This window comes from Melospiza georgiana, chromosome 22 (assembly GCF_028018845.1).
Source record: "Melospiza georgiana isolate bMelGeo1 chromosome 22, bMelGeo1.pri, whole genome shotgun sequence".
NCBI lineage: Eukaryota > Metazoa > Chordata > Aves > Passeriformes > Passerellidae > Melospiza > Melospiza georgiana.
Genome location: NC_080451.1, coordinates 5,130,519 through 5,154,459, shown reverse-complemented (window position 1 = coordinate 5,154,459; position 23,941 = coordinate 5,130,519). Strand labels below are relative to the sequence as shown.

At 46.0% G+C, this 23,941-nt stretch overlaps 1 protein-coding gene across 1 annotated transcript in view; it reads right to left on the bottom strand.

Annotated features, from left to right (window-relative positions):
- Window positions 1-23,941, bottom strand: part of CAPZB (capping actin protein of muscle Z-line subunit beta) — a 64,708-nt gene that overhangs the window by 29,658 nt on the left and 11,109 nt on the right. Inside the window, exons 2-3 of the mRNA XM_058039547.1 lie at window positions 18,496-18,585; window positions 4,622-4,743 (exon numbers count right to left, since the gene is read on the bottom strand). Of these exons, the coding sequence (XP_057895530.1) occupies window positions 4,622-4,743; window positions 18,496-18,585 (212 nt within the window). The remainder of the gene's footprint in view (window positions 1-4,621; window positions 4,744-18,495; window positions 18,586-23,941) is intronic.

Genomic DNA, 23,941 nt, shown 5'->3' with positions numbered 1-23,941 from the left:
AACCAACTTACACATATCACACTGCTGGCTCAGAGAAAAGCTCCTCCACCCTTTCTCTCCTCTTTCCCAGCCCCTGGCTGCAGCACCAGGTCCCAGTCCTGGCCACAGGGAAAGGTTTTTTCTCTTTGTCACTCATTTCTCAGAAAGGCAGCGGGGTCTGGTACCTGTGTGATGCAAAGCACAAAGCCCCAGCCTCTGCTTTGCTCCCACAGCTCCTGCCAAACACACTTGACAGGAAAGGGGACACCAGGGAAAGTGGAGGAGTTGTGTCACATCCACCCAAGTGATGCTTTCAGGTCATGGTTCTATCTCATGGCTGTCTCCAGCTCTGGGCCCTCACCACAAGAAGGACCTGGAGGGGCTGGAGCGTGTCCAGGGCAGGGAATGGAGCACCAGGAGAGGCTGAGGGAGCTGGGCAGGGGCTCAGCCTGGAGCAAAGGAGGCTCAGGGGGCCCTTGTGGCTCTGCACAGCTCCTGACAGGAGGGGACAGCCAGGGGGGTCGGGCTGTGCTCCAGGGAACAGGGACAGGAGCAGAGGAATGGCCTCAGGATGGGCCAGGGCAGCTCAGGGTGGACACCAGGAGGAATTTCTGCATGGAAAGGGTGCTCAGGCCTTGGAACAGCCCAGGGAGGTTTGGGGTGCCCATCCCTGGATGCGTCCAGGGAAGACTGGACATGGCACTCAGAGCTCTGAGATGGGGACTGGTCAAGGTTGTACTCAATGGTTTTGGAGAGTTTTTCCAACCTCAGTAATTCTGGGGTTTTGTGATTTTAAACAGCTGCATAAAATGTGGCTGCTCTGGAGAGGAGTCACCAGCCACAGGATCCAGCTGGGTCAGGCTGGGAGGGCCCACAGGGCCTCATCTGGTGCCAGCTCCCTGCTCCAGCAGGGCTGAGCCCAGATGGGTCTGGAGCAGCCCCAGGCAGGGACACTCAGAGCCTCTCTGGGCACTGTGTCCCACAGTGTGCCAAGTTCCTGCTCCTCCTGTTCAGCTGGAGCTCCCTGGATCATTCCCTGCCCGTTCCTCTGGTCCCAGGGAGCAGAGCCTGCTCAGAGCCCTCCCTGCAGACAGGGACACACAGGGATGAGCTGCTCCCTTCTCAGCTCTTTCTTCACTCCTAAAACCTCTGAAATCTGGGGCAGAGTCACATAAACCCCCCCTGGTGCTACCCTGGTGCTCCCAGGTGGCTGAGCTGCTGCACAGGGTGAGCAGGAGCTCCTGCAGAACCCCTGGGAGATGCTCCAAGTGCAAACACCAAACTCTCCCCAGGCTGCAGAATGGCACTGGGGGCAGCCAGAACAGACCCTGCCAGCCAGCAGCTTGTGCCATTTTCATCCCATTCCAGCTGGAGCCAGCAGCAGCTTTACCAACAAAAAAACCTTCTAACACAGCCCTGTATTTTTTATTTTTGTGGAAATGCACTCACAACACATTTAAACACTTAACTGGAGGCTATTTGAAGAAAGACAGATGGACAAGCACTTAAATTTCAAAAGTCAGACCTCTAATTTCCCCAAAAGAGAATGGTTTGTGTTTCAGCTAACAAGTTTCATTGTTGTTGGCCCCAAATTCCCCATAAGGATTCCATTTAACAGAGTGATCAAACACACTTCGAGTGGAAATGTATGGACAAAGTCAGGGACCTTGAAGTCTAATATTAAAAAATAAAATTAATAAAAGCTCTGACTTCACAATGTGGATTCCATGACTGTTTGATATCCTTCAAAAACCTCTGCTATTCCAGGAGCACTCACAGAAGTACCTGTGAGACTCCCACAAGCAGGATTTAATAATATGAAGAAAATAAAAATTATCTATTTATGAAGATTCAAGGAGACTCCAAAATCCACCTTTTAGTCTGATCCACATTTGTCATGGAGCAAACCAAGTCTGTCTAAACATAAGGAAAGACTAAACTGTGATGGGCTAAGCATTAGGATATTCACTTCCCACAGCAGCATTTTTTCCAGGCAAATTCCCAGTGAAATTGCAAAGCCACTGGAAAAAGCCAGCCCTATAAAACTGGAATCCCATGAGGAAGTCTGAGCACCCAGCCCCACCTCTCCTGCTGAAGGACAGTGAGGCTCAGCTGACCAGGGAGTGCTTGGAAATACCTGGATTAAAAATATTTCTTGCTAAAAGAAATGCAATTAGCAATCTGTCCAATAGGAAGGGAAGGTGTTTAGCTGGGAGAGTGCAGGAATTGGGGATGCAGCACGTGTCAGGCAGGGAACAACATTCCCTGGGACTGCTAATCGAGCATGTGGCTCTGGAAAATGGCTGTGGAAATATCAAAAGCTTTTAAAAGCCCAGTGAACTCCTCCTAGACCTTGGCCTAATTGATTAAATTAGTGCAAGAGGCACTTCCCAGTAACAAGTGCAGATTTGATGAGGTGAAGCAGTGTCTGGACACAGGCACAGAATGGGATTAACATGCACAGGGCAGTGCTGCTGGGGTTTCAAAGGCTTCTGCTGTGTGCTGAAGGAAAGAATTTACTCCATGAATCAGAGCTGGGACCAATCAATTCCAGAAGGAAGAATCACTTCAATCCAGAATGCCTGAATCAAAAGCCTTAGGAGCAGGATTCTTCCCTGCCAGCAATTAACACATGGTGCCTGTTCTGGAGGAACAAATGAAAGAGCTTTTCTGAAACCTCATTACTTAATAAGTCCCGAAAATTTCAAAGTGATTTCAAAAAGCAAATTCCTCCTGCTTCCTTGCAGCTATTTAACACCTTCTGAGAAAGAGATGGAGCAAATTTCAGAGGCAAGAGTGACACTGACCTTAGAGGAAGGGCTGTCATGTGCCATAATTAAACACAGGGTTCATTAGTGATTGCACAATGTCCCATTAGTGTCTAACCAGTGCCTTTCCTGTGTCCACATCAGCAGCCTGAGCAGGATGCACAGGGGCTGCAAGAAACATCACAGCTTCAGGGAGAAAGCATCTCTTGAAGGATCCACAAGAAATTCAGGATTTAATTCTCCCTCCTGCCAGAGGGGCTGCAGTTGTGGGTGCATCTCATGGGGGGCAGCAGCTCTGAACTCTGATTTTATTTACTAATTCAGAGCTGATAACATGCAAGTAGCTGCTAATGTGGATCTAACAGCTGGGGCACACAAAATTAATGCAAAATGCTTTTATAGAAGGCACCAGGCTCTTCTGTGGAAGATTGGAATAGTTTCTAAATATGAGATTAGTGCCCTAAAGAATGTGAGTGACACTCCACCTTGGGGTCCTGCTCACTTGCTGGCCCCCTGCAATAGGTTATATTTTAAAAACTCAATAGGATTTACACTCAGCCACAATCCAGAGGCACTGTCAAACTCTGCATCCACTCTCATTCTCCATCTCTTGTTTCCAGGACAAAATGTATCTCAGCATGTTCTCTGTGTAAATCATCCACACACACGCGCTTCACATTAGAGAGGGACCTTCCCTGCAACTCTCAGCAACTGAACCAATTCATCTCAAATGCTCTGCAACCTCAGCTGCTTCTACAGTGATGCCTGAGCCAGAGAAAAAAGATTTGTTGAAAAATATTTTCTGAATCTCCACTTTGAAACACAATTCTTGAAACATTCTGGCCAGATGAATGTAAAATCCTACATCAAATCTACACAGAGCAAAGTGAGAGTCTTCCTGGAGATAATTCCAAGCACTAAAATGTAAATTATGAAAGGAGAGACAAGTGGAAGCCTGAGAATCATCCCCAGAAGCAGCAGGATGGCTGAGCTGGTAATTCAGTGTGGGCTCCTTACCTGACAGCCCAGCACCCTTTGTTAAGGGGAAGAATAAAAGTGCTGCAGGAGTCACAAAGGTTTCTGGCCTGTAAACTCATTATTCTTATATTAAATATCTGGAACTCTGCCACTGTCACTACAGCCATTAAGGAAAGTCAGCAATGTGAGAAAGGGAAGGGGTGATTTTAACATCAATTAAAAACATCATCCTAATGGCAAGGTAGAGGAAAACACATTAAAAGAGAGACTGTGCTCAAAGTGGCAGCCAAAACACTGAAACCTGATTGTACCATTCCAGCACTGCAGTCCCTCCTTCTCCAAAATTAATTATAATTATACACAGCTCATAGGGTTCAAGTATTTCCATTGGTTTTGTCTCCAGTCCTCAGAATATAGCAGCTATTTTGGTAGACGGGGATTCCTTTTCTTTGGTAAAAACTTGGGCCAAGATTTTCAAACAGAACTAATGACACTGAGTCCAAAGTCAGTCAATTTCTTGTAAAATATGGAGTGAAAGAGCCTCTCCCAGCTGGCAAATCCACCCTGTTTTGTACAAGCTGAAGATGATTTTGTTTAAACCCACAGCTTGCATCATTTCTTTTCTGTCATTATCCATTCCAGAGATTTTATAACTTTGCAATGGTCTCATTTCCTACCAAGGCCATTTCTGCTAGAGAATTGACTGGTTTCAATCCAGAATACAGAAAACAAAGAGAAATCCATCAGTCATCCCCTTTAGCACGATAACAACAGCACATTTTGGGCTCTAAATCTTTAAGTGATTGGTATTTTTTTGGCTGAAAAGAAGAGGGAGAAGGGCCTGTCCGTGGGTGCCATTCAGAGAGCAGCAGGCAGCCCCAGCTCTGGGTACTCACCTGTAGGAGTCCCCATCTCTGTTGTAGTCACACAATAGATAATCCTTCCCCACCACCTTGTCCCGTGCAATCTTCAAGGGCTGATCCACAGAGGAGAGGAGATCTTCACACAGGCTGGGGACCTGCAGGGGGGGACAAGCAAAGGGAGGGGAGAGAGGGCAGCACGTTAACGTTGGAAGGCACTGGCACCCCTAAGAACAGATTTGGTTATTTACAGCCCACATCTGTCCCAAAGCCAAAACTGTTCAAGAAATCATTTCACAACAAATCCCTGTTGTGCTCCCATCTCCAGTAATTTCAGGTGTCATGACCAAAGCACTGGTGTGGCCCTGAACACCTGAACACACACAGACACACACACACAGACACACAGATACAGTTGCAGAGACACACAGACAGACAGACAGACAGACACACACACACACACACACATTCTCTCCAATTCACTCTGTGCCAAAGCAGCCAGGGCAGTGGCTGTCCAGGGCTGGTAGATAAAGGTAAATATTTACAGAGCAGTGGGAATGAGGGAGCTGCTGAAGGAATCCACCATCCCCAAGCTCATCTCCCATTTCTCAGAGCAGTTTCCAGTGGCCAAGCACGACCAGGCTGGCTAAGGAGAATGAACTTGTCTCTGTGTGTGCACATGTCAAATCCCACACACCTCCTGCACCCTGCACAGCCCCTCAGGGATCCAGGAGCAGCTGCCCCCCTGCCCTGCCCATGGACAAAGACAAGCTCTGCTCCCAGCCTGGCACAGGGCCTGGGATGCCCTGCAGGGACATGGGGCTCCCTGTCCTGCACACACCTCAGGCCATGTGCACCCTGCGCCCAGCCCAGGGACCAGCACCCATCACTGCTGCCATCAAACACCCAGGGCAGGAGTGAATCCTGCAGGAACACAGCCCAGATCTCACTGCCAGGGAAATGGACTGGAGCAAAATGTCCCTTCCCAACAACTCAACAGGACCACAGTGTGACCGTGTTCACAGGGGTCTGAGGATGAGGGAAGAGATGAGGATCTGACTCCATGTTTCAGAAGGCTTGATTTATTATTTTATTATATATATTACATTAAAACTATACTAAAAGAATAGAAGAAAGGATTTCATCAGAATAAGCTAAGAATAGAAAAAGAAAGAATGATAACAAAAGCTTCTGTTTCAGACAAAGTCCAAGCCAGCTGACTGTGATTGGCCATTAATTAGAAACAACCACATGAGACCAATCACAGATGCACCTGTTGCATTCCACAGCAGCAGATAATCATTGTTTACATTTTGTTCCTGAGGCCTCTCAGCTTCTCAGGAGGAAAAATCATAAGGAAAGGCTTTTTCATAAAAGATGTCTGTGACACCACAGCACAACTGGTAAGTTCCTGAACAGATTGGTAACAATAAAACAACAATTTATTGCTAATAAAACAAGAAAGGAATAAGCAGTGTGGAATGTCCTCTACAGATCACTCTGCATCACAGAGATGAAAACCTGACTGAGAGATGAGCACAAAAGGCAATCAAGGGCAAAATTAATCATGGAGTGATGAATTCACAACTCATAAGAAATGAAAAGGGGAGGGAGGGAGGAATAAAGAAAACATGGAAATGTGCTTTCTTCTCTTCAAGCCACTGATTCAGTGAATGGATTAGCACCATTTCAAAGAAAAGAAGCCCGGAGGAGAAAAAACAAATTTGGGGTGCAACAGCCCCGAAATGATTTTAATGCACCAGACAGGACAGAGGAGATCAAACTGCCTGGAACAAAAACATTCCTAATCCCAAGTACAAGGCAGTAACACGCAGAGGATGACAGTCAGAGTGAGCAGGGACACACATAAACCAATGTGACTATGAAAAATAAATTTAAAAAAAATCCTAAATGGAAATGACAAAACAAACTGTGGCTGCCTCATCCCTGGAAGTGTCCAAGGCCAGGCTGGATCAACCTGGGATAGTGGAAGGTGTCCCTGCCCCTGGCAGGGGTGGCACTGGATGGGTTTTAAGGCCCCTCCAACCCAAACCATTCCAAGGCTCTAAGATGAGACCAGCAAGTGATGCAACACCTGACCCCCACAATCAATCCTTAAACACACAAAAAATCAGAGGCAAAAAAGACATGGTTGGCAAAGTGCTGAAAAAGCTGCAATATTCATCTGAATGTTTTATTTTGGTCTCTACAGGCTGTAACATGGCCATGAGTGAGAACTGCAGAGCCCAGGGCAGGTCAGGGTTTCACTCAGCTCGGGGCTCTCAGAGCTCCTCCTCTGGTACCAGGTCTGGCTGAGGAAGCCTCAAACCCTCAACACATTCCTGGGTAAACACAAGTGGACAAGCAACAGCAGCTTTTAGGGGAATTCCTTCTTTTCCTGAGACCAGACACCCCAAATACTTCCAGGGGCTGATCCAAATCAGCAGTGTGGGCACAAGGCAGGTGAGATGATCAGTCTGTGTCTGTGAGCACATCTGGTGGAATCCCCTCTGTCCCTTCCTTCTCCTCCCCACTGACCATTCATTTTGGGCTGAGAGCATCTCAGTGTGCCTGCCTGGCCTCAGACAGAGCCCAGCCCTGGAGCTGGGTGCAGAGGTGACAGTGGAACATCCCTTGGCCAGCAGCCCCCCAGCACAAGGACATGCCCAGGGACAGACTCTGCCTCTGGGATGAGCAGCTATGATGGAAACACAACTGGGGGAAGTGGCTTTTCCCCAGCCTCTGCTTCCACTGTGGTTCTTTGGGCACAGCCCACACCCCACGTGTGCTAAGGGAGCAGGAGAGCCTCACTGTGCACTCCTCCAACCCCAAATACCCACACAAAGCCTCTCACAAAAACCCCAACCCGAGGCTGAGATGATTCCCCTGCAGAAAAGCTGAATTTACAGCCCTTATAAAAAAACCCTCACAAGTAACTTCTAGATTTAACTCTCTTTTAAGAACAGCACGTGCCTGGTGTGGGGTTTCTGCAGGGCTCAGAGCACAATCCCATATTGACTAGAAGGAACTTGTAACCCATTGTTTTTTTAAGATGCAATCTACTGAACTGAACTTATCTGTGGGTGATTTGGTAACAAATATTTATGAGCAGGGTCTTTCCCAATTTCTGAGGGCCGTGGTTATTCCTACAGCCATAACAGTGACTGCATTATATCACATACTTACTGCAATATAATACTGCTCTGTACTATAACCTCCACTGTAAAACAAGCTGTACACCCCATCTCCTTGTACAGACACTCCACAGGACTTCAGGCAATCTATTCTTTTCCTCTTCTCATCTTTCAGAATAAAACACAAGAAAACCCACTCATCTAGTTTGGAAATATTAGAAAATTTTGACAGCATTTATAAAAAGAACAGATATTCCAGCTGATGGAACTCTTAGTGTAATTCTAATTATTGGAAAAGCACCCAAGTGTGGTACAGTTGCCCCCAGAATGTTATTTTTATACCATTTATTACATCAACTGCACTTTCTAAGAATGAATTTACAATTTATGCCCGCTGCCTTTCCTCTTCTACTCTTGTAAATTGCTTACAAGGCAAAGGCAGTAATTTGAACAAGGTAATTTGCAGCTTTAAACACTTCAGGCTTATGTTCATGAGATTATGATTCCGACTGAATTTAGGTCCTTTGGATTCTTTTCCATGTCGAGTGTTGAATCTTACTAAAACATTTAAACTGAACCTTACTAAAACATTTCAATTACTGTTGTGCACATTCAGACCCTTGCAGGATTCAGTTTATTCTCTGATCCCAGCAAAGGCAACTCTGCTTGGAAGGCATCTGATGCTCTCAGTTTTCATCAACAGTGGATTTGTGTTGTTAATTTTTCTTGTTAAGGTTGTTCTGTGTTAACTGAAGAGCCAGAACTCACTCAGGTGCCTGAGCACTTATCTACAGCAGTCCTTACATGTGGATTTTTGACTTCAATTTAGAAACACAATTAAGCCACTGCTCAGGGCAAACTGAAACAGCAAAGCAGTGATCTGGTTCCATTCATCACTGCACTACAAATAAATGTCACTGTGCTGCCAACACTGGAGGCTGAGGTTCTTTTAAAGCAAAGCCTGGGCTCCCACCTTTGTTCTGACACAATCTGTTCCCACTGCAGGCACTGCAAGGTCACATGCAGAACACAATCTGCACCTTGTATCTCCAGCTAGAGGCCAGCATCGATGTCACCTGGCCCCAGGGCACCCTTGTTCCCCAGATCAGCTCTCAGCCATCTCCTCTGGCTACTCAGGGAGTGAGACCACCCTCAGTGTAAATTGGAAAGAAAAAAAGGAGGAGATTGGGGCTCAGCCTGGAAGAACAGCAGCATCATTCAGAAGGAACAGGGCACAGTGTTTGGGGGATATTTTTTTCCAAGGAGATACACAAAGGGTGTGTAGTGCAGAGGAAAGAAAACCTGGATGAGAAAGTGAGGGAAACGTGTCAAACAAGGATGCTGTTGTCCTGTGAAACCAAACTCTCCTGCAGAGCTGCCCAGGTATGTGGACAGTGTTTTAATTAAGGCAACTGCTCTGCTATCAAGACAAATAATCACTTGTGCCAAGTGGAAACCATACCCTTTTTGGAGTAGCTAAGCTCAGTCATTCCTTCTGAACTCACTTCATGGTTCAAGCAGCTCATTAGCAATTAAACAATTGCTTCTGCATTATTTTTTAAAGTATTTTTAAACAATATCTAAAAACAAATTCAAAGAGGAGTTATACCTCAGTTCTCCACCTGTGACACACAGCCCCCATCCTTGCTTTGACCACAGTGAATTGCATCAAATTCTGCACTTCACACACTCAGGACAGCCAATGTTGGCTGTGCCCACTCCAGCTGAGCACACCCAGGGGCTGTTTTCTTCTGCAGCCTTGACTGAAATGTACCACATCTAGCACTGAAACAGGAACACTCCTGGTGTACCAGTCCTAAGAAAGAGTCTTTTTCCATGTTTATTCAGAGGTCAGCATTACTGACCACCACAGGAACCTTACACACTGGAAAACTCTGCTAAATGCAGCAAAATTAAAGATTATACATTATTTTCCTTAAAGAAGCTGAAGGAACAAGGAGAAATGACTTCAAACTGAAAGAGATTAGGTTTACTTTGGAAATTAGAAACAAATTCTCTGTGAGGGTGGGCAGGCCCTGGCACAGGGTGCCCCTGGATCCCTGGCAGTGCCCAAGGCCAGGCTGGGCAGGGCTGGGAGCACCTGGGACAGTGGAAGGTGTCCCTGCCATGGCAGGGGGACACTGGGTGATCTTTAAGGACCCTTCCAACACAAACATTTCTACAATTCTGGGAAGATGAGGCAAACTTCAATTAGCTAAGGAGCCACTCAGATCCATCCTGTTTTGAATCTGAACCTGCAGGAATCTGAACATGCCTGTGAGGAGAGCAGTTTTTAATAGAAAGCCCCATCCCACCAGGAAGGTGAGGATTTTGATCACTTGTGAATTTTCAACATTAAAGGAAGTCAGAAGAGCTGTTCCTGTATTTGGGGAAACCACTCAAACACAGATGAGCCCGTGGAAGCTCCCAGACCCTCTCACAAAATAACCCTTCTGGCACACCTCCAGCCCAGATCCTTCCTCTAATCCAGCATTATTCTGATGGTTCAGAGTCCTTGCAGAGCCCCAGAGTTTCCTGTTCCTGCAGAAGGCAGGCACAGCCCAGTGAATGCTGTGGGAGCTCGAGAAGGAAGCCTGGCTCCACTCATCCTGGGCCTGAAGCCACCAGTGAAGTCACTCCCACAAATCCACACAGTGCTAAACCTTAATTGGATCCATCACAGGTCCAAAGGCCACACAACCATCAAGCTTTGTTTAGGAAATGGCACTTAAATGGACTTTTGTGTTCAGACAAGATATAATTGATACTGGAAACAGCTCAGTGTTATTATTCATGTCCTTGCATTGAATTCCAGCACTGCAAGAACTGGCAAAACCAGAATTAAACCAAATGAGCTTTTCTGGAAAGACAGATGTTGCAAATGCAGGTTTGTCCAGCTAACTGTGTCATGGCAGACATGTCACATTAATTACAAAATGTTACATTTAAAAAAGGTGAGAACCATTCATAAAACAGGATCCCTGGCTTTCCTCCTGTGCCTTGCAGGATAAAACAGGGCTTTTGCTGGATTGCCCTTGTGAAACAAAGGCAGCCATCTGGCAGGCACAGCTGAGTGCCCTGGGCTGTGCCTGTGACCTGCAGGTGAAGCTCCAGGATCCTGTTACCAGCCCCAGGAGCCATCACAGGGTATCAGTGTCCTGGGAAGTCCTGAGTGTTTGTGAAGGGTCCAGCTGGGGGTGGAGACATCCAGCAACAATTCAGGGATATGCAGGACATTCTTTCTGCAGTATTTCTCTGTCCCAGCTTTCCCCTCCATCCTTCAGAGAGAGGTTAGGGAGGTTTCCATCTTCACACACACTCCCTTCCAATGATATTTAAACTGATATTTTAAGTGTCTCTTAACACCAGCAGGAGCCTGGAAGACAAAAAGGCTTAAAAATAGAAAGAATAAATGATATAAGGCCAGAATTGAAACTCCCTTTTCCAATGTCATGCCAGGAAATGGGGTTGCTAGCTCTAAGCCAAGCATCACATTAACAGTTTACATATATTAATTGCTATCTCCAACTACCATCAAGATATTCAAGGTAATCTTTGCTGGCTGGAAAAGCTCCTGCTTACAGCCACTCACCAAATGGAAAAACTGGCTCTCAACCACCATACATTTATTTAGAGAGCCAGAGCCCCTTTCTTTAGCCAACAATCTTCATGTTAGAAACCTGCCTGGCTGCTGGGAGCTCATCCCACAGGTCAGCAAGTCCAAGCAGAACAGCAGGTCAAAGACTCAGCTTTGAGCCCACAGGGCTGTCAAAGCACTTCTGCTTCCACCACCTCTTTTTCAGCTTTCACTGGATCTGATTTTTTGTTTAAAACATCCTCCAGCCTCACCAGACGCCCAGCTGGCCATCTGCATCCAATTATTTTATCTCTCCCTGCAATGCTGCTCAGTGCTCAGGCTCTTGGACTCCAAACACAAAAAGCTCCAGTCACATTCTCATGTTCTTTATGGTGTGTGCAGCCCAAGCAGTGCAGTTTGCCTGAGGGTAAGTTCTGTAGCTTCATATATCTTCAGTGACTGAAGGCATGCAAGCAGATTTGGGACTTGCCTGGAGCTCACATGAAGCAACAGCCTGAACTGTGCTCAAATATTTCAAAATCATCAGTTTATACATTTTAAGATTCATCACCCCAGGATTTTCTAAAAAAGTAACACATTCTACTAAAAACACTTCAGTATTCCCCTGTGATGAGAAAGGAGAGCTGATCACCTCCCAGATCTTTAACTGCAAACAGAGCCTTCAAAAATAACCAAAGCAAAGTTATGAGTGCTGTGTCTTTAAAGAGCTCTCACTTTAATTCTTCAATGGCAGCATTGCTTGGTTCTGTTCTTCAGGAAAGCTTCCACTTTTGGGAATGACTGCTGCTCCAATACCAGGCTTACTGGGGGAGGAGAGGGAGAAGCTGAGGCTGTGAGCAACTCTCCCTCCCTCTCCTGGCCAGCCTGTCCATCCTGTGAGGACCATTTTCTGTCCCCACTTCATGCCAGGCAGCTGATTTTCCTGAGTCAGCTAGATTCTTCATCTAATTTGCATTATACACACCCAGGCAGACATCCAAATGAAACACTCAGCAGGAAATTTGTACTTGCTAAGGGAACCTGCTTAACTCTCACCAAGACTAAGAGTGTGTCACAGACATCTTTTATGAAAAATCCTTTCCTTGGGATTTTTCCTCCTGAGAAGCTGGGAGGCCTCAGGAACAAAATGTAAACATTGATTATCTGCTGCTGTGGAATGCAACAGGTGCATCTGTGATTGGTCTCATGTGGTTGTTTCTAATTAATGGCCAATCACAGTCAGCTGGCTCAGACTCTCTGAGCCACAAGCCTTTGTTATCATTCTTTCTTTTTCTATTCTTAGCCAGCCTTCTGATGGAATCCTTTCTTATATTCTCTTAGTATAGTTTTAATATAATATATATCATAAAATAATATATCAGCCTTCTGAAACATGGAGTCAGATCCTCATCTCTTCCCTCAATGTGAGACCCTGTGATCACTGTCACAAAGAGTGCATCCACTTCCACACTCCAGTCAAAGCCCCAAGGCAACCCTGTCACAGATCTGTGATGTGCTGCACATGGCCCATGAGGACAATAAATCCACTTTCCTTCCACCTCTGCCCTCAAAGATGTCACTGAAGCTGTGTGAAGAAAATACCCCAAAAGGACTCTGGAGACACCCTCACCCACCTCGTCCTGGGCTGTCCCAGCAAGGGACCCTCCATGGCAGCACTGCCCAGGAGCTGATCCTTCTTTGGGGTTTCTCCTGGAAAGAGCCCAGCTAAAAGCACAGAGGGCTGACCTTCTGTGCAGCTACCTTCAGAGAAGGAAATAGGAGAGCAATTGCCACGGACTGCTCTGACCTTCCAGGGTGAGCTGCTGGCCACTCAAAGTGAGCTCCACCAGGTTCCCTCCCTCAGTCAGAGTGACTCCATGAGCCACACAAACCTCCCTCAGCTGATGCCAGGACATTTCCCTCCCTCACAGTGACTCCATGAGCCACACAAACCTCCCTCAGCTGATCCCAGGACATTTCCCTCCCTCACAGTGATTCCATGAGCCACACCAACCTCCCTGAGCTGATGCCAGGACATTTCCCTCCCTCACAGTGACTCCATGAGCCACACAAACCTCCCTCAGCTGGTCCCAGGGCATTTCCCTCCCTCACAGCTCCTGACACTCACAGTGACTCCATGAGCCACACAAACCTCCCTCAGCTGGTGCCAGGACATTTCCCTCCCTCACAGACACTCACAGTGACTCCATGAGCCACACAAACCTCCCTGAGCTGATCCCAGGACATTTCCCTCCCTCACAGCTCCTGACACTCACAGTGACTCCATGAGCCACACGAACCTCCCTCAGCTGATCCCAGGACATTTCCCTCCCTCACAGCTCCTGACACTCACAGTGACTCCATGAGCCACACAAACCTCCCTCAGCTGATCTCAGGACATTTCCCTCCCTCACAGTGACTCCATGAGCCACACAAACCTCCCTCAGCTGATCTCAGGACATTTCCCTCCCTCACAGTGACTCCATGAGCCACACCAACCTCCCTCAGCTGATCCCAGGACATTTCCCTCCCTCACAGCTCCCTCCCTCACAGCGACTCCATGAGCCACACCAACCTCCCTCAGCTGGTCCCAGGACATTTCCCTCCCTCACAGCTCCCTCCCTCACAGTGACTCCATGAGCCACACAAACCTCCCTCAGCTGATCCCAGGACATTTCCAAGCAAAGAACACCCCAGAGTCCCTTTCCAGCAGGTTTTGAGAACAGATGTGATCCACAGCAGGGTTCCCTGGGGAACACAGTGAATCAGCAGCTCCAGGACAATGTGAGGCAGCAAGGAGGTGACACAGCATTTTTGTGACACATTTAACATCTGAACTAATGCTCCAAGTGCTGTCACTACACACAGAATAATTTAGGTTGGAAAAGACCTTGAAGTTCATCGAGTACAACCTCTGACCTGGAGCATCCTTACAACAAACCCATGGAAGAGCAGAGCAATCACCTTCCTCTCTTCTCTTCTGGGATCTTCCTTTCAGCTTGGACTTGGCCCACAGGTAGCTGCTCCAAGGCTCACAGTTCCCAGAGGAGCAACATGGAAAATTATTCCAGTTTAAATTAGTTGTCCTTAAAAAGGCATGTGCCTGCAGCAAACTTTGTAGAGATTCAGAAGTCCTCTTGCACATTCTGACAGCCTCTGAGCAGGGCATTTACAAATAATGACTAATTGAACCCCGAGCAGAGCATTCCATGCCAAGGCCCATTCCCAGCACCATGCACAGCTTCTTTCAGGCAGACTTCTGAGGGCTGTGATTGACAAGGTCCCTAATGAACTCTAATTGAAGCCTCAGCAGTCTGAAAAACCCAACAACAGATGTGGTGAAAGGGCAAACCACAAACTGTTTTGCTAATGAATGAAAAGTGTCTGGGCTGATGAGGGCCAGTGACCCAAAAATTCTCTTTTTCCACCCACCCTTTTACTTCTGTTCAAGTTTGGGCCATTTCCCTTGCCAGCACAACACTTGGGGGCAGTCATGGACAGCCCTGGATGTACTCCATGAATTCAGCTGGGTACCAAGATGCTCCTGCATGAGCCACAGGCAGCAGAACGTGGATGGAGTAAGAGGGACCTCAGGAAGGGAGCTTGGTGTGGTTATCCTTCCTAGCAGGAACACCAGCCCAGTGTTTTAAGTGATTTTAAACTGCCACGGGGCAGGGTTAGATGGGATATTGGGAAGGAATTCCTTCCTGTGAGGGTCTGGCACAGGTGCCCAGAGAAGCTGTGGCTGCCCCTGGATCCCTGGAGTGTCCAAGGCCAGGCTGGACAGGGCTGGGAGTGAGGTGCTCTCATGGAAGGTGTCCCTGCCCATGGCAGGGGGTGGGACTGGATGAGCTTTAAGGTCCCTCCCAGCACAAACCATTCTGGGACTCTGGGAAGGAGATGCCTGTTCCTTACTGTGTCAGTTTTGCAAAACTCGTTACACACAATGACATTTCTGAGCCATCTTCTCTCCTTTCAGTGGATCTTAAGCAAGCAGCCACCATCAGCTGGAGATTAAATCCTATAAAAACACCATGGCTCACTGAGCTCAGACTTCAAGTAATACCCTAAACTTCACCCCAAATATTGACATGAGCCTCTGCTTCCCACCTCCTGCACTGTGGCAGTGGACTGAGCAAGGAAACTGTTGAAGATTGCAATGCAAGTTGTTTTCCATCACCATCTGTATGGCAGATTACCTTGGTCAAGTGGGCAGTTTGCTTTATCTCTCTCTTTTGAGTGACCACATTCACACCTCCCTGGGGGGGGACATCTGCTGATAACAGACTATTGAATGTCACTGCATGACTGATAAGAACTACAGCATCCCATTGGGAGATGCTCCACCCAGAGGGGGGAGCCAAGCATTGCTACCCAGATATAATCCAGAGATTTTTGAGGCACCAGCACGGCTTCTCCCCAGGATTCCCCAGAGGAACAGCAGCTGCCTCTTCTTCCACTGGATCTTCAGAGGAAGAATACATCCTTCTCTGCAGGACCCCTGCTCCAGCAGAACCACCCCTGACACTGCAGGAGGGCTGAGCCACAATTCCAGTGGGACTGCTGCCAACACCCTGACCCACAGGGTGTCAGGTTGGGTTCTGACCCTGTCAGTGTTGTTCTAGTGTACTGCATTGTTTATTTTATCTTTTTTTTTTTCTTTTCCCTATTAAAGAACTGTTATTTCCCGCTCCCATATTTTTGCCTGAGAGCCCCTTAATTTAAAATTTACAGCAATTGGGAGGGGTGGGGAGGGTTTACATTCTCCATGTCAGGGGAGGCTCCTGCCTTCCTTAGCAGACACCTGTTTTTCCAAACCAAGACAGAAACCCAGCACAAGGGAGCCAAGAAGTCAGGGTGCCATGTTTTACAGTTCTTCCTCTCAGTTTAATGAACCTGCTCATACTCATTGAGCATTTGGAGTCTGCCCTTTCTCCTCAAGGAGGTTCTTGCCTGCTAATGGGACAGGCAGCAAAATCAAAATGACAGATGTAAAGGCTGGGATGAAATTTGCCAAAAAAAGGTCCAAAATCTATTTACTCCAGTCTGGCTCCTGGTGTTTCTGGAGCCTTAGAGGTGGCAGAGCACACACTGCTCTTGTCTAACCAGGGCACACTCCAGGAGCTCAGGCTGAGAGTGGCTGCAGAACAGCTCTACAGGTGTCTCAGCAATAAAGGAACTGTGCTGGATTTAATAAATTATTCCATCTCAGCCCCAGAGGAGGGGCTGCAATGCCTCATGTGGGGGACACAGACCCTCCTCCTAACAGCCCCCAAATTGCTCTGGTTCATGTTACACTGTGAAAGGGAGCCCAGGGAGTGTGTTGCTGATGGAAAGCATGTAGAGCACTAATGAGCACCATCCAAAAGTAATTCCAGCATTTAGAGGTACCCAGCAATTTTCTGAGTCATTAAAAAACCTCAGACCAATTACACATCAAGCTTACCATGGCTGACCAAACAACTCCTTGTTTGGAGTGGTCCTGGGAGCTGCTCAGACCCCAACACCAGCTCAGTCCTCCCAATTTCATCACAAAACCAACCATGTCACACCAGATCAGATCAGAGATTTAGTTACTTGTGTCCCACCTCCAGCCACAGCCACAAAAATGATGCTTTAGGTTGCCAAGGGTTTTGGGGGCACAGATGTAGCCAATTATTAAATGGTTTCAAGAGAGAGAAATAATCCTTTCCTGCAGGGAATAATTTCTTTTCTGACCCCCAGAGCTCTCTTACCTGTACCTTGGCTTACATAAGTAAAAGAAATGTTTGATAAATTGAAGTCAGCCACAACTTTTTGACCACAGCTTACCAACACCAGCTTTAGAAGCACTTCCCAACCAAACCTCTACATGGTGAGCAGCTGCTCTTCTGCACAAATTTAGAAGCTTAGAAATAAGCAATGCATTTGGACTGGACAATAGAATACAGGTTTCCCACTAGCAGACTCTGTACAGATTAAATCCATATTTCAGTAACACCTTCAGTTACTCAGAGGCAACTGTGCCACACTCTGTTTGAAGGGACATTTGGCACTGACCAGGTTATTATAGCCCAAACATGCATCACAGGATGGGCCACTTGTAAGGAGCCTAGAAATCCTTCTTACATCAGTTTTCCTCCCTAGCAGTGTGCAAAGGACAACAAAAAGTTCCAGGGACAAGCAGAATAAAAGATATCAGACACAAAATGGTCAGCCAGGTTTGGTTTTTGACACTAGACTGCAGAACATCTGAGAAAGCACAAATTATAAATAGATTTGGGTGTTCTCCAGATGCCCAGCCCTTCTCAGCAGTGTCTCTGCAGCCTGTGGGGCAGCACAGCCACTGCAGCTCCCAGAGCTGCACACAGCAGGTTGTTTATCAGGAGATAATACCCAGGTGCAAGGCCTGCACCCATCTGCACTCACTGTCCCAAATTCCAACAGCAGCCTCCAAGCTGGCACCTGGGCTGAGCTCATTAGGAGAGCTGCTAATGACTGCTCACACTCACTCAGTGTCCCTGCACACACAGCCCCAAACAACCCCTGCATTCCTGACATTGCCTGGCCAGTGGTTGTTTGCTCAACCTTGCCCAAAGACAAGGGGACAGACACATCACCAGACTGCCACTGTCACATTTTCTGGAAAAATCCCTTTGCCAGGATTTCTTCTCTTGGGAAGCTGAGGAGCCTCAGAGAAAAATGAAAATAATAATGATCTGATTGCTTCTCCTGTGTTTTGCTGCTTTGGAATGTGATTGGAGATTGTTTATCCAACAGGTGCTTGTTTGATTGGTTTCATGTGAATTGTTTTGACTTAATGACCAATCCCAGCCAGCTGTGTTGGGACTCTGGCAGCAGTCATGAGTTTTCATGATCATTCTTTGTAACCTTCTGTAAATATCCTTTCTCTATTCTTTAGTATAGTTTTAGTATAGGGGAAGGGAAGGGAAGGGAAGGGAAGGGAAGGGAAGGGAAGGGAAGGGAAGGGAAGGGAAGGGAAGGGAAGGGAAGGGAAGGGAAGGGAAGGGAAGGGAAGGGAAGGGAAGGGAAGGGAAGGAATAAATTTGTCTTCTAAGAACATGGAGTCAGATTCTCAATTCCTCCATCGTCCTGGGGACCCTGAAAATACCACACCAGACGTTCCAGACGCCCCAGAGAAGTTTTTACATCCCAGCCCTTTGTCAGCAGGCACTTCCTGGGAAGCAGCCAGTACTCACCAAGTCAATGAGGTCACTGAGATTCTTCTCTATCTGCTGTGGAGGCAGGCGCCTCATCAAATCCAAGGCACAATCCAGCTGCTGGTCACTCTGCAGGAACAAGAAAAGAAGAGCCCTTGGTCACAAGGTGGTCAGGAAACACAACACACAGCTCCAGCAGCAGCATGCTTTGCATTAATACAAATAGAATTCTCTACATTTGATGGTGGATTATTGACTTGGCAATTTAACACCGTGCAGTTGATAGAAAGGAGGGCAGTCTTTACCTCACCAAACTCCTTCCAGTGTTTCTGAAAGTGTTTAATGTTGTGTTGTTGTGTTGTTTTATCCACACTATCTCAATAATAACCTGGGTTAGGGAACTGAAAGTTCCTTCTCCCCAAGCAGGTTTAACACTTCCTCCTTTGCACTGATCAGCTTGAGATAACCAGCACCCAAGGCAAACTCTGTTCCACCACAGAGCTCCCTCTGCCCTGCAGCTTTATCAGAAAACCAGAGTGAAATATGTACATAAAGCATTATCATTATTTCCTTCTACAAAGCACACACCAAGAGCTGCCTGTATCTAAGAAATCAGTTATTTATTTAGAGCCAACACAGCAGCTTTCTGCAAAGGGCTCACTGTAGCTGCTCTCACACCAATGCTGACACAAAGAAACAACCTTAAACTCCACTTCAGTGTTAGAAAATGTGACTAGACACTTGAGGAGCTGAACCATGGTCCTGACATAACCTTTAGCTGTCCTTTCCACCAACAGACACAAACAGACCCTTTCCTGCTGACCTAACAGCACCCAAAACCTGCCCAAGTTCCTTTGATCCCAGGTCAGGTGAAGCACAACCAGTTTGCTCTCACTGCTCCCCCCCTCCTTTTTCTCTTCGCCATTTCCAGCCACCCAAATCCCACCAGCTGAGGTTTAATTTCACCCTCCCGTGTTCTGCCAAGCTCCCAAAGTCTTATTTAACAACAGCTCCAATACTAACACAGTTCCATTATCACATTATCCAACAGAGCAGCCCCCAGGACAGGGAGAAACAGGAAGCTGAGTTTCCTGCAATTAAGGCAAACCTGTGGAATGAGGGAAGGGGGGAATTTTGGGGACATCCATTAGGAAGCTGTCCATTAGATGGCCATGGGAAGGGAATTTTTAGCTACTGAACACCCAGACCACAAGGACAGAGACTCTGGAGGTGGCCTGTGCCTGCCCAGCTGGGCAGCCATGCCAGGAGGGATCTCCCTTGCCAGGTACTGTCCGTACCTCCTGCTGTCCCCCCACCCAGGAAGGAAACTGGTGCATTGTCACAGACACTGCCACAGGGTCCTGCTCCTCACTTGTGATCATGGGGACACTCAGGGAAGTGCTCTGCCCTCCTCTGCCAGCAAGAATTGTTTAAAAGACAAAAAAGCCTAGAGAAGGATGTTAAAAACCACCACTAAAGCTGCAACCCCAGAGTGAGTATTTTACAGGGAAGCAAGCTGAAAATAAAGTACACAGCATGGAGGAGAATGCACACTTGCAGTGTTTATGGACTAACCAGGAGAACCTGCAGTGACCATTTTTACCCAAAATATCCAGTAACAGCTGTGAAATACACGAGCAGGATTGTTTAAGGCAGAGATCCTCCAAGGGGTTCAGACACAGCTGACATCCCTGGCTGTGTGCAATGGAAAAACAAAAATATGCAGGCCCATACAGTGCCTGGTACAGTGCATTTCCCTGGTAGCAGGAGGGAAAAGCAAGGCTGAGCCGCAGGACTCCTCAGCTTCTCACAGAGCACTCAGGTAATTAAACAGCTTGCCAGCAGATCTCCTAAAGCACCAAAATAAAGGCAGGTTCTGCTGCAGTTGTGTCCCTAAATCCATGATTATTCAGCCACTTTAATCCAGCATAAATCCAGCTGGAATGGTCAGAAAGGCAACACAAGCTGGCGAATCACAGAGCAAAGTGGTACCTTGGGGTACATCCTAGTTCAGAACTGAGCAGGGAAGTGAAGAACCAGGATCTTTGCTCCTGGTTCCTTCTATGCAGGTGAGGATTTAAAGGCAGGAGTGTGGTCAAACCCAGCCTCTGGCTCAGCCTCTGCCCAGCTGCAGGAGATGGAGGCAGTGACACACAGGGACAGGGAGCACATCCAGGTGCCAGCAGCACACAGTGACACTCTGTGTCACAGAGGGGGAACATCCCAGCCTGTGCTGCCACTGCAGCTCTGAGAGTGGCCCTGGATCAGAGGAGCTGAAACCCCCCAGAGTCCCCCACAACCAGCAGAGGAAGGGGCTCTGGGGAATCAGGACATGTCACACCCCACTGCCACTGACACAAAAATCCTTTCACTAGGATGTTTCTCCTGAGAACCCTCAGAAAAGAAATGTAAACAATAACTCTCTGATGGCTGTGGGATGTGGGCTGCAGATGCTTCACCAACAGGTGCCTCTTTGATTGGTCTCATGTGGATTGTTTTTACTTGATGACCAATCATGGTCCAGCTGTGTCAAGACTCTGGTCAATCACAAGATTTCATTATTCATTCTTTTCTAACCTTCTGATGAAATCCCTTCTCTTTCTTTAGTACAGTTTTAGTATATAATTATTATATTAATTATATTATATTAATTATATTATATTAATTATATTATATTAATTATATTAATTATATTCCATTATATTATATTCCATTATATTATATTCCATTATATTATATTATATTATATTATATTATATTATATTATATTATATTATATTATATTATATTATATTATATTATATTATATTATATTATATTATATTATATTATATTATATTATATTATATTATATTCCTTTCTCTTTCTTTAGTAGTTTTCATATATAATTACAATATATAATATAGTATAGTATTAATATCAGATAATATAGTATAGTATTAATATAGCATAGAATAGCACAGTATAATATAATACAATGCAGTATAATATAACATTATATTACATTACATTATATTCCATTCTCTTTTTAGTATAGTTTTAGTATATAATTATAATATATAAGATATAGTATATAAAATAATATATAATATAGTATAGTATAATATCTAATATATAATATCAACCTTCCGAAACATGGAGTCAAGATTCTCACAAACACCCCACCTACTTCTCTCAACTTCACCTGTCCTGGATTCCCACTTGCTTAATTCCTCTGTAAAACCACATGCTCATCAAGACCAGGTTTCCTACCAGGCCTCCAGACAGAACATTTCCATGGAATTTCTGCCTTTACCCAGGGGAGGCTGCAGCTCTCTGGGCAGGGGATCAGACAGGCTGTCTCCCAGGCTGGGCTGCTCCCACAGCCCAGCTCTTTGAGCCTGCAGCACTTAATGAGCTCAGTGTTTACCTGACAGGAGGTCCCTTTCCACCATTCCTGTTTCATCCAGCCCAGAACCTCCTGTGGAGGAGCAGGGAGTTCAGACAGAAATTCCAAATGAGGTTTTATTACAGCTGAAGTCACTGAAGGATTTAGAGATCATAGGAATCTCAAAAGACTAAAAATATTAGCTTAGATGAAAGCTCTTTAATAAGTTTCCTTTAAAGATGTTTGCCTATCTAGAATCTCCACTTAAGCACCTGTTACAGCATTCCCATGGCACTGCCCCAGGGAAAAAGGTTATGAGGATGTCTGTACTGGTTATTTTACAGCTTCCTTTGTCTGCACCTCCTCTTCTGTTTGGTCTCTTTGCTGTATTTAGCTTATTTACAAAAGGGAAACCCTCTCACAACAGCCACAGGTCATCTGGGCACTGTGTGTTAAAGCTCAAATGTGCTGAAAAATTAATAACAATAATTGTATAAAGGTGCAGTTGTAAAGGAGCATAGCTGTGCACCTTAGTTTTAAAGGCTGAGTGTGGGCAGACGTCATTCAGCGCAGAAAACACAAATAAAAAAATGCCAGGTAGTTACTACAGGTATGGAAATCACAAAAAATGAAACAGGCAACAAGCTGGACTTCCTTTTGACTCCACTTGCCATGTCCAAAGGCCAGAGCTCCTGGGGCACAGGGTGTGCTGGAGCCCCCAGCAAACAGGAGCGGAGCCAACCCACCCAAAGCTGGGAGCAGAGAGCTGCTCCTGGCACCTGCAGCCCTGGCACAGCCCTGGCACTGGCCACGGAGCTCTTCTGCTCCAGGAGGCACATCCAGAGCCTCTCCAGCTCCAGCAGAAGCAGGAACACTTCACTCAAGTGTTCACCTGTTTGCTCTTTACACAGACACCAGCACTTGGCCGAGTTACTACAGGTATTCTGCATTTCTAAAATATTTTTACAAGTGCTTTTGACAGCACACACTTACAAAAACCCACAGGCTCCATTCCCAAGCGTGGCAATGGACAGTTCTCTACTGCCAGCTACCTGAGACTTCACCTATATTCCATCTTCCAGGAGGGCTTACACAAACCTGCAGCTCTCCCAAGGCCATTCCACTTGAAAGGAGGTAAAACACTCATTTAAAGCTCCTGGCTTGGCACTCAGCAGGAATTTGCTCCCTTTATCACAAAGGACTGAATCTCCCTCCACACCTCTGCTGGGACATTCCTGCTCATCTGAGCCTGCTGAGCACAAACAGAGCTGGGCAGTGCTTTCAAACAGAAACTCAGGCTGGTTTCACTTCTGGACTCTATTTCTTACCAGCCCCACTGGCAACGTCCTGAGCCAAGAGCTGAGACAGCTCCGTGCTACAGCAGTGGGAGCTCCTCCCACTTCAGCCCTTCCTGGGAAATAAATAAAATTAAAAATAATCATTTGGGCCACCAAATATTTTCCACCATAAAATAATAATAACAATAGTAACAGTAATAATAATAATAATAATAATAATAATAATAATAATAATAATAATAATAATAATAATAATAATAATAATAATAATAATAATAATAATAAATATATTTATATAATCATATAATATATTAAAATATAATATATTAAAATATAACATCATATGTTAAATAATATAAGATATAATATCATATCATATATCATATATCATATATAATATCATATACAATATCATATATAATATCATATCATATAGTACCATATTACATTATATTATAATTATTATATAATTCAGGCCACCTACTCTTTTCCACCAGCAAACCCAGTACAACATTTCTGCTCCAGGCATGATGGTGCTCCCAACTCCCTTCTCCATCTCTGATATCAGCTGAGAACAACTGAGGGACCCAGAAATTACTCAAGTGAAAAAGCCCCACCCCTGATGTGGCAGATAAACATCTTGGGACAATTCACACCCAAGTTCCAGCCAAGAGCAGCATTTGAAAGGTTACACAAATTCAAAGTACAGGCAGCATCTGAATGTTCAGACAGCAAAAATATAAGGTAAAAACCTCGTGAGACACTGCAACCAGAACATCTGCTCAGTGCCATGCAATTCAGAGCAAGCACACACCAGAGC